The 10,634-nt window shown below is 63.8% G+C and overlaps 1 protein-coding gene across 1 annotated transcript; it reads right to left on the bottom strand.

Annotated features, from left to right (window-relative positions):
* Positions 1-410: 410 nt before the first annotated feature.
* LOC113215146 (uncharacterized) lies at positions 411-9,828 on the bottom strand (the record flags this gene model as incomplete). Its single annotated transcript, XM_052277161.1, is given in 16 exon segments — positions 411-900; positions 983-2,456; positions 2,528-2,658; positions 3,373-3,517; positions 3,755-3,942; positions 4,031-4,135; positions 4,372-4,616; positions 4,798-5,037; positions 5,129-5,290; positions 5,369-5,693; positions 5,779-5,912; positions 5,996-6,156; positions 6,231-6,437; positions 7,751-9,196; positions 9,283-9,387; positions 9,588-9,828. Coding segments are annotated over 16 exon segments (5,784 nt in total). The 3' UTR covers positions 411-425.
* Between the last annotated feature and the right edge of the window lie 806 nt (positions 9,829-10,634).

Here is a 10,634-nt window from a genome sequence, read left to right as displayed (position 1 = left end):
GATAAGGTTTGGCACTGGTTTTAGCTGCCCGTAGGGAGTTTGGAGGTCATTTCACGCGAATTTCATCAAAAATTTCCCAAATTCATCCGTCACCAAAAAGGGGTCCAGGTTCGCAACCTCCTCTCGGGACCCGTTTTTGCGACCCGAATCGATTTTGTTCAAACTTTCTACAAGTAAAGAACGTGCTAAATTATGATTTCCCTCAAAATCTGGGCGCTGTAGCTCAAACGGTTCTTGAGATACGTGCATCTAAAGTTGATAATCAGGCTATAAATTTTCAATTAAATTCAGGTAAAACGACCTTTAAACTTTCTACGGGCAGCTAAAACCAGTGCCAAACCTAATCTAGGGGTACAAACAACTACTCTTTAAAGCGCCTTTGAAATCTGAGTGTATCACCGGAAAACCTTCCCTTGTTAGATCTCCTACCCGAAGCCCAGGGCAACGCAGGCGTCAGTGGCCCAGCTGGAGACGCTCCGGGAGGAGCCGTGCAGGCCGGAGCACACGGGGCGCCACACGCCGTGCACCTTGCGCGCCACCACGCCCTCCCGCTGCAGCACGGGCAGCCCCGCGGCGTCCAGCTGCAGGCGAGCGCCGTCCGTCAGCGCCAGGCAGTGCTCCTCGTCCTCGCCGTTGGCGCAGTCCTGGGCGCCGTCGCACTCCAGCCCGCGCGGCAGGCACGGCGTGCCGGGGCTCTGCCAGCAGGTGTACTGGTCCGCGGCGCACAGCGCGCAGTCCGCCTCGTCCGAGCCGTCCAGGCAGTCCGGGGAGCCGTCGCACACGGCGTCGGGCCGCGCGGCCCGCAGGTAGTCCACGCAGCGACAGTCCGCCTCGTCCGACCCGTCCACGCAGTCCACGGCACGGTCGCAGCGCCGGGACAGCGCGACCGTCTGCGGCGTGCTGACAGGAGGGACAAGGGTTGTTGTTAGCGCGTGCCGAAGTGCCGGCAGGAGACCAGCCGAGATCAGGGGGAGGGACTCACCTCTTGCACGTGAACATTTTGCCCGCCGTTGGGAATATGCCCTCGGCCGCTGCGGAGGCGTTTGCAGCGACAGCTGCTGCCACTTCTCCAGCCTCGGTGGTGTTGTTTGCAGCGACCTCAGCAGCCCCTGCCAGCGCAGCTGCCCCAGCACCAACAGCAGCACCAGCTGCCGCCTCAGCTGCCCCAACGACCGCCTCGACTCCAGCCCCTCCGGCGTCCGCGGTGGACGGAGTGGTGGCGTTGAGAGCGCCGTCCAGCTGCAGGACGGTCGTCACGTTGGCCGCAGACAGATCCACCCCCGCGGCCGTCACGTTCCAAGCGCCACCGCCTGCTCCTGCGCCGCCCCCAGGGACTGTCCAGTTAGCCGCAGCTCCCGCCGCGGAGGCTCCGGCCCCGATAGCGATCGTCCCGTTGTCGGCGACCACCGCCGGCACCTGAGCCTCGGCAACGCCCTCGACGGGAGCTTCCCCGCCGGGCGACGCCGCTTCCACCGGCGCTTCCGTGAGCGCCTCGGCGACGGCGCCGTCCACAGCGGGAGCCTGACTTTCTTCTGTCGCGTTGTTGGGCGCACCACCCGCAGCCTCGGGGCTGACAATAACGCCAGCACCCGTCGAGTCCACTAGCGCGGTCTGGTTGGCGTCGAAGCCCGTTTGGTAGGCCGGGACGCCCTCTGCGTCCGTCGCGTTGGCCGTCGTGTTCGCCAGGCCTCCCGCAGCACCCGACAGGTAGGTTGGCGTCAAGCCTGTCCCCGGGACCGTGCCGTTGCTGGCGTCCGTCAAGTTGAGGGCGTTCGTCTCCAAGCCCTGGACTGGTCCAGTGATGTTGACAGCCGGATCGATCACAGAGTTTTCAGCGGGCACCTCGCCTGTCGAATTGTCCGCAGCTCCCACCGCGCCGGGCTGCACGGCCGGGAATATGAAGATCTGCTGGGGAGGCTGCGGGCTCGAGGGGGCTGCCTCCTCCGATGGATCCGACCCAGCAGCCGGCTCTGGGGCAGGCTCCGGGGCGGGCTCAGGGGCGGGCTCCGGGGTGGGCTCCGGGGCGGGCTCTGGTGCTGCCTCGGGTTGCGGCTCCGGCTGTACGGGCTGTTCAGGTTGTGGCTCTTGCTGATCTGATTGCTGCGGTTGCTGCTCGCCTTGCTGCTGGTCGGGGGCCGCCGAACCCGTGTCGTCGGCCTGCCCACTCGGTGGGAACACGACGTCGCTGTTCTCGGCGTCCCCTTCCGCCTCCCTGGCGCCGCCGTGAGCGCGCGCCACTGACGAAGTGTTGTACGGCACGAGCCCCGGCGGCCCGCCCCGGGAGGCGCGCATGAAGGTGTCGAGCCCCCAGTCGCAGCCCAGCTCGTCCTCCGCCTTGAGGCAGTCCACGGCTCGGTCGCAGCGCTTCCGGGGCGCCACGCAGCGCCTCGGCCCCGACAGACACTGGTGTCCGGGGCACTTGAGTAACGGCGTGACCGTGACCACGTGGCGACTCTCTGCAACGTTAAACGTGTCATGAACTGGCGCGCAGACGCACCCCCCACCGGCCTTCAGCACGTGGACCTACCTGTCTGCTCGCGGATCCAGTGGATGAACCTGGACACCCTGGTGTAGGCGCCGGGCTCCCCCGGGCGAGCGCACCCCTCGCCGTGGCTCACGACTCCGGCGGCGTAGAAGCGCGTCGGGTCCTCCGGCACCCTGCGGAACAACATTGTGTCAGCTGACGTGTGGAGAGAGGAGGGCTCGCGGGCCGCTACCGGGCCACACCTCCAGCATTGCGGTGAGCGGCCAGCGCCGGTCCGGCCGCACCCTGAACGCAATGGAATGGCCCGGCCGGCCCTGCGGCCCGCACAAGGGTTACGTCACGGACACGACCAGCAGGGACGGCAGGGCAGCCATGGCGACTTTGAGCCGCGTCATCCTGAACGCCAGAACAACAAAATGATGGCCTTAATGCCACTCTGCGCGCCGCGCGCCCCGCAGCGCCACTCCCACACAACCGCGAGCGCGCTGGGGCTGCAGGCTGCAGGTCCGGCCGGCGCGGCGGCGCGGCAGCCGCGTCAGGAGACCCGACTGGAGAACAGCGGGGTGCTGCTCCGGAGGGGCCCTAATGACTCCACGATCCCCTCCGCCGACCCCTACCACCTCTCCCCTCCTCGTCCCCCTTCGACACAAAAACACAAAACGAACGCCGCGGACGCAAGCGGCACGGAGCCAAACTGCGATCTCGTTGCCTCTTTCTTTTTTTTGCCGCCTGTACTTTTTTTGCGACTATCATCGTGATGAGGCTAGCTGGGCCGCTGTGTCGGATGGGTGGTCTACCTCCCGGGCGCAGACCTCCACTGGCGGCGGGTGGGCGGCCTACCTCGCCGGCGCTGCCTGCCGCCGGGCCGCCACCGGGCCGCTACTAACCTGCACAGCAGAGGGCCGCCGCTGTCGCCTTGGCACGCGTCCTTGCCGCCCTCCCACACGCCGGCGCACAGCCCTCCCGAGCGCCTGTCCTCCGGGTGGACGCACGCCGCCAGCACGGGAACTCGGACCTCCCGCATGTGGTCAGCTGTAGGCAGAAAAGTGCAACGATAAGGTTACTTCAAAGGTTCGGCGAACACACTGCATTTTGATGGATTTCGTGAGTGTTTCTCTTAAATCGTATTTCAGGCTTTCGTCAAAAGCTTATTGTGCACCATGGCCATAAAAACATTTACATTTGTAATCTTCTTAGATACTACGAAAAAAGGTACCCAAAAACCTCAAAAGATTTGATTTTTGTCCCAGCCGGACGTGAGGTACTCACGGTCTGGGCCGTGCTCCACGGTGGCGCCCCAGCCCACGGCGTGGCACTGGGTGCCCGGCGGTGGGTCCAGCGGGCCGTGCTGACCGCCCCAGTCGGCCAGGGCGATGGGCCGCACCCAGCGGTTCAAGTGCAGCGGCTCGCCCACGTGCATCACTGCGATGTCGTTCCGCATGTCCTCGGGATCGTATCTGCGCGATACGAGCCACATCCAGGATTAGCACAGACAGTCTAACCAAACCAAGCGCTAAACACGCACGAACTTGTTGTGGTACTTACTGGTCGTGTTTGACGACATAGTTGACGGTGCGGGTCTGCTCCATGGGCGAGAAAGAGAATCGCCGCAGCATACCGGCTTGCACCTCCAGGTAGTGACGGTCGAACCTGTACACGGTAGCAGAACAGGGGAAGGTCAGCTCTGCAAGAGTCAGTCACCACCTCATAATCCACAAACAAATATACGTGTGTTACATACGCATACTTGTGTGTGACAAATAGAAATAACTGCGTGGTTTCTAAACGCTAATTTGGGTGACATACGGACGTTACGCACTTTCGCGTGTCGGAGTACCGTGCACTTCTGTTTGTGTAGTGGAGACAAGTCACAACGAAACGCTTACCCATCGACGCAGTGCGCGGCCGTGAGCACCCAAGACTCGTCCAGGATGACGCCGCCGCAGTGGAAGACGCCGTCCCTGTAGATGGCCACGACCCACGGCCAGGCGCCGGGCTTGGCGGGCTTGCCGCCGACGACGCGGGGCGACAGGTTCCCTCTGCGGCTGCGCTCCACGGGGACGGCGGCTTGGAGGGTGACATCGGGGGCGGTCGGTCCGGCGGGAGTGTGGCGGGCGCTGCGGAGGCGGACCTGGCGACAATTGTATTAAAACGCGATCAAAATGGGGGAGAACCGCGGCGCTTTCACATATAGGGTGGTAGGTGGTACGTTAAACGCGCCGGGGGACGGGGTAGTGGCCTTGGCGACGCATGATCCGGTGCGTGTCACATCAGACCACGATATTGCTTTGATACTCCTCAGTCGTACTTACGACTATCTTTATCATTGGGTGCGCCAGCCTCACCTCTTGTCCGCGATTGTCAGAGACTCGAGGCTTGTTGCCGACAACCTGGTAGGCGTCCCTGGTAGAGGGGAGGCGCCGCAGCAACACCCTGTCGTCGGCCGGGTCCTTGGCGGGGGACTCGGCCGACGAATCTCCCAGGTCGGTTACCAGTCGCCTCAGCTCCTCAGGGTCCAACTCGAACGCCACGCTGTCCTCGCCCGTGTTGTTCTGCACACGAGGGCGGGCGGCGTGACTACTTGGGGTGCACAGCGGGCCGACGGCTGACCGAGCGGTCTATGCGGGGTACACACACACACACCTGAACAATGCCGTCATCGTCCTGCAGGGTCTCCCTCATGCGATGCGCCTTGCCATTCCTGCTTGTTGACAAGGTGTCCATCGCGTCGTCGGCCTTGCTGGGGTCTTCCGCGGCACGCATTCTGTCGTCCTGGTCGAGCAGCTCTGCGGCCGAGTTCTCAAGCTGAGGGAAGAGACACCCGATCAGACAATAGCGTTTTCGAGATAAGTGGGCCGTTGGCTGTCCCTTCTAGAGGCAAACCTGGTTGTAGTCGATGAGCAGAGGGTCAAGGCCGGGCGCGAGGTGCAGATACCGCTTGAGCCTGGTGCGCAGGTCCTCGGGGTCGTTGGCCAGCTCCTCGTCGCTCTCGCGGCTCCACTGGAAGTCCTCGGGGTGGGCGGCGCCGCGCTGGAAGGGGCTCTGCGGCGGCGGCACCCGCGACCCGGGCAGCATGGGCGGGCAGCGGACCAGCGCGGCCGAGCGGCACTCGGACACCACGCTGAGCGCGCCGGGCCCGGAGGCCTCAAGCCAGGCGCCGCGGTACGAGCTGGGCGCGGGCACCACGTCGATCAGCATGTCCGAGTCGCTGCGAGCGTGGCGGGCAGAGGGAGACAGTCAGAGGTGCGCTGGAGCGGAGGACCTATTGTGGAAGTGGCAGCGAACTCGCTTACCTGACGTCAGCGGAGACGACGTCACGGCAGGCCTGAAGGGCCCACTCGCGGTCGCCGCTCTGGCCGCACACGGGATACCACTCGCCGCGAAGGTTGCGGTGCAAGAAGCCCGTCTGGTACGACACGGGGAGCGTCTGCGGCCAATATGAAAACCAGGAAAACTTTTAGAACCCGCCTGTTTGCCGGCCGATGTGAGCTCCCGCTCTCTCGTACCCACCTTCCTGCCGGTGACGCTGAGCGTGAGCAGCGAGCACTCAGCCTCGTCCTTGCCGCTTGGACAGTCCACGTTGCCGTCGCACCGGCTGGACTTGGACACGCACGTGGCGCGGAGCTTGCCGTCGGTGAAGTCGTCGCAGCTGAACTCGGTGGGCAGGCAGCCTGAAACACGGTCAGCGCGAGGTCAGTAGACTGTCAGAAGACGGTCAGCAGGGTCAGAGAAATAAGGCACTCACCCATACAGCCCATCTCGTCCTCGCCGAGCGGGCAGTCGAAGTAACCGTCACACAAGCGCTCTCTCTCCACGCGGTCCCGGCAGGAGCAGTGCGCCTCGTCGCTGGCGTCGGGGCAGTGGACCGCGCCGTCGCACCACATGGAGGCCATCACGCAGCCCGAGCTGTCGTGGCAGGCGCGGTGGCCCGGCGGGCACCCCGGCTCATCCTCTGTGGCGAACAACAGAAACAGCATGGTGAAACAGGCGATCAGGAGACCCGTTTACAAAGAACTTGTATGCAAAATGGCATTAGGATATGAAATGTTCGTGGCCCAGAGTGATAGACACCTTGCAGGGCCTGGCGCCAGGTGTGGTTGCCGCGTTGCGCCGCCGACATCCTGGCCCTCGTGTCCCCCTCGCCCACCCCGGGGACGATAGGGAACTGGTAGGTCGGAGGGGGGAGGTAAGTGCAGAAGATGGGGACCTTCGAGAAGGGCTGGAAGACCTGCTGCTGCTGAATGTTCACCGGAACGGCCTTGGATGGTACGAGCGGGGCGAAGTTGAAGTTGTGAAGGGCTTGCCCGGCGCCGCCCGGCCCGGTCGCAGCAGGGTACAGTGGGTACATGGGGTAGCCGTTGCCGGCCTGCGGGTAGCCGCCCGCAGGTGGCGGGTAAGCAGGGGTTATTTGGGGGTAAAGGGGTGCCATCGGAGGGTAGCCAGATGCAATTTGCTGAGTGTAGGCGGCAGCCGCCGGGGGGTAGCCAGATGCCATCTGCTGAGTGTAGGCAGCACCCATCTGGGGGTAGGCAGCCCCCACCTGCGGGTACCCAGCGCCTGGAGGGTAGTAACCAGGTGGGGCGTAGTTGCCGCCCATGGGGACCATCTGCGGCAATCCCATCTGCGCCATCGGCGCGCTGGGCCCCAGGCCTTGGGCTGTGGTCATGCGGGATGACGCCGACGAGTTCTGTTTCAGTGCCTCCGGTTGCGTGTCACTTCTCTTCAGCGGTTCACCGACGCCCTGGCTGCCAGGCTGGCCCCCTGGCCCCGTCACCGGGACGGAATCCTCGCTGCTGCGGGCTGCCAGGGGGTTGGGCACACCCAAGAAGAAAGGGTAGGCCACTGGCAGCAGCTGGGAACCTGGGCCGGCTTGCAGCTGTGGCTGTGGCTGCTGCTGCTGCGGGAATGGGAGGAAGGGTTGCATCTGGCGGATGGGCTGGTAAGGCTGGACGGGAGGTTGCTGAAGCGAGGGGCGTTGGATGAGCGGGACACCAGGAGGGGCTGGGGGCAGGGGCGGGGTGGGCGGCCCCTGGAGCACGTTGGGGGGCGAGTAGCCCGGCAGGTAGAAGCACACGGGCAGCTGGGAGCGCAGCTGCGGCACGCTAAACATGAGCTGCTGGGTGGTGTGCACGCTCTCGCCCGGCGCGGTCAGCCCGGGGCCGGGGGCGGTTGGAGGGGCGGAGGGAGCGGACGAGTCGGACGAGGATGGGGCGGAGCCGGCTATCACTCTGGGGTCGCGCGCGCCCACGGCGCCCACGCTCTTACCTGCATATCGGGAGCGCTGGTCGCCGGTCACGTTGCGCCCGCTGTGCTCCGGGTGCAACGCCGCAGTTTGGTTGGAGGCCTGGTTGATGGCGTCGAGGTTCACCGCCCTGGTCTGATTCGACGGGTTGCTCGACCCCTCGGTGCTGCTGCGCTCCACTTGCGGGGGTGGGGACGGCCAAATATCCAGAAGGGAACTGCTCGCGCTGCCGCGGCCCGTCGGGTGGCCCTGGAGCTCCTTGACGATGACCATGATGTCGTCGGCTTCCTTGAGCAGGCTGGCGCGCAGCTCCACGAGCCTGCCTAGCAGCATCGGGTCGACGTGCTTCTTGTGGCGAGCGGCCTCTAGGAACGCGTTGGTGGCCGGCAGGTTGTGCTTCCACTTGCGCAGCCGCAGAAGCGTCTGCAGGTCCTTGGCGGGGTCCTGGGCCTGCCGGCGCGCCCTCGGCAACACGACGGGCAGCGTCAGGCTCCTCGTCTGTCTGGCCCGAAGCGCCTCGATCATAAGTCCAATCTCCTTGGCCTCCTCGAGAAGGCGCACCCTCTCCTCCAGCAGGTGCTCCACGGCGTGCGCACGGGCCTCGCGCTTGTCGTGGACCCGTTGAGAGGGCGGGAAGAGAAGCGTCTCCACGGCCCCGGCCAGGTCCATGTCGCGCTTGCGTCGTCCGCCCCGCCCCTCACCCTGCTCCTGCCGCGCCGCCTCCTCCAGCAGCCGCCCCCTGCGCAGCCGCGCCGCCTCCAGCACCAACTCATCGGACCGCCTGACGCGCTCCTCGCGGACATGCGGGTTCTCCAGTTGTTCGCCGGGCGCTGGAGGGAATCCATCCGAGGTGATGTCTTCCGGATCGATGGTGTTAGCCTTTTTGAGCTCCATGGTGCGCAGCTCCTGCTCGATGTCCTCCATGAGTACCCGCAGGTCGTCTGCCTCCTTCAGGAGGCGTCGTCGGAAGTCGTCCAGTCCCATGTTGTCGTTCGCACTGGTGTCCCGCTTGTCGATCGCGTGCTTGTGAGCCGATCGGTCGACGTCCCTCTTGTCCAGGGGGATCACGTACGTGGTAACGTGCCTCGGGCCGCGGACGTCGCGCTTCTCCAGGTTGGGCGGAGGCGGGATCATGTCGCCGATGGGCCCCAGGTTGATGTTGCCGCGGGCGCCAGGTATGCCCCCGTGGACCACCCAGTTCAGAGGGTTGTTGCCGTCCTCGCCGCGGTTCTCCCCGGGCCTGACAAACAGCTGGAATGGCGACATGTCCATGTGGGCCAGCTTCTTGTCCTGCCCGGAGGAGAACGGCATTGAGAAGTCGACCGAGGAGGGTTCGGCGAAAGCAGGCGCAGAGGACGCCGCCGATGACACCGCCGTCGGGCCTTGCTGCGCGGCGGCGTGCGCCGACGGGGCCGCGCTGTGGCTGTCCGGGTGGAAGCGGCCCACCGCCTCGCTCAGCAGGTTGATGTCTGCACAGGAAAAACGCACAATGCGGTTTCGTTCAGCCTTCACCCTCTGCGCAGCAACAGCGTCGGCTAGAGGTAGTGGCACTCACACGTCATGTTGTAGATCACGCACACCCCCAGGACCACGAGTAGCAGCGTGCCGATGACGGACACGCACAGCACGGCGATCTTCTGATTGCGTTTCTTGTCCGCGTCTAGAGAGAAATGCAGACGGAATCAAGACAACGTTTCCCAACAACAATTTTTTTTTCAGGAAAAATAGAAAGCTTTGAGGAAGTTCCAAATTTTAGAAAAACTCTCCAAATTTGGGGGTTCCTTAAGGCTTTTCCCTTTACCTCAAAAACATCAGACATTGTTTTTACCGTGTGGGTCGGGTGTGCAGCCGCCTACTTACTATTCGTGAAGCTCGTGTAGCGCGGCATGGTGCCCAGCGAGGCGCCCAGGTCGCCGGACAGGGACAGCCTCCTCTTCACGGCGCCGGTGGCGGGGTCCGGGCCCGGCCGCTCGACGTGCTGCCCGAGCGGGATCTCCTCGCCCTCCCCGGGGGACAGCGGGCGGTGCAGCGAAGGGGTGGGCGGCGGCGGCGGCAAGGGCTGCGACGAGGGCAGCGTGAAGGTCCGCCCCTGCTGCGCCATCTGCTGGAGGAGAACGCGTTGCACCAACAAGAACAAGGTGCCCTTGCCCATGAGAAACTGCATGCGCGACAGAAAAGGAATTCGCGGAGGAGTACACAGAAGGTGTCCACCGCTGCAGAATCGCTCGCGAATCGCTGACATGCAGGGGGCCCAGGGGGCAGTAACCGAGTGCGGGTGGAGAAAATGGGGGTGGGGGCTGATGCAAACCTCAGCAACTTCAACGTAGATCATTGACGTAGAGGTGCGAGAGGTGTCGACACTTGGCTGAGGGCCGCTATGCACTAAAGAAAAGCTACAAATAACAGGCCTACATTCACTTTTGCAGAGGGAGAAGGCAAACCTTTCGGATCTGCCTACCCAAAATTTTTGGGGCCAAAAAGACCGTGCCGTTTGATGGGCAGAGGTAGTAGGCAAACCTACACCGCGCCGAAACACCCGGTACATGCCAGGTATGGTTGATCAATGATCATACTGCACCGCATTACTGTACAAGTGAGGGCGGGTTTGCCCATCCTCGCTGTCCACGCTTGCATGCGTTACAGTATAACTACGAAAGTGCTCTGCGTGAATGAGCCACCTGGTACAGGTGCGCGTTGCCTAACTGGAGACGCTTCGTCTGAGACTGAAATAACTATTGGTTCACTGCGCACAAAACATTTCAAACGAACAGCATTACACTGTGAATCGGGAGTGTCCAGCAACTGTGCAACTTAAGTCACACATCTGTTGGACACTCCACAGTTCGAGTGCAGACTGTGGACACGAGAAGGCATTTCTCACAGCCAGGCGCCGATTAAGGGGCGGGG

Source organism: Frankliniella occidentalis, unplaced genomic scaffold (genome assembly GCF_000697945.3).
Source record: "Frankliniella occidentalis isolate FOCC.00 unplaced genomic scaffold, Focc_3.1 Scaffold5942, whole genome shotgun sequence".
In the NCBI taxonomy this organism is placed as follows: domain Eukaryota; kingdom Metazoa; phylum Arthropoda; class Insecta; order Thysanoptera; family Thripidae; genus Frankliniella; species Frankliniella occidentalis.
The sequence above is the reverse complement of the archived record's forward strand: the minus strand, read 5'-3'. Positions and strand labels throughout refer to the sequence as shown.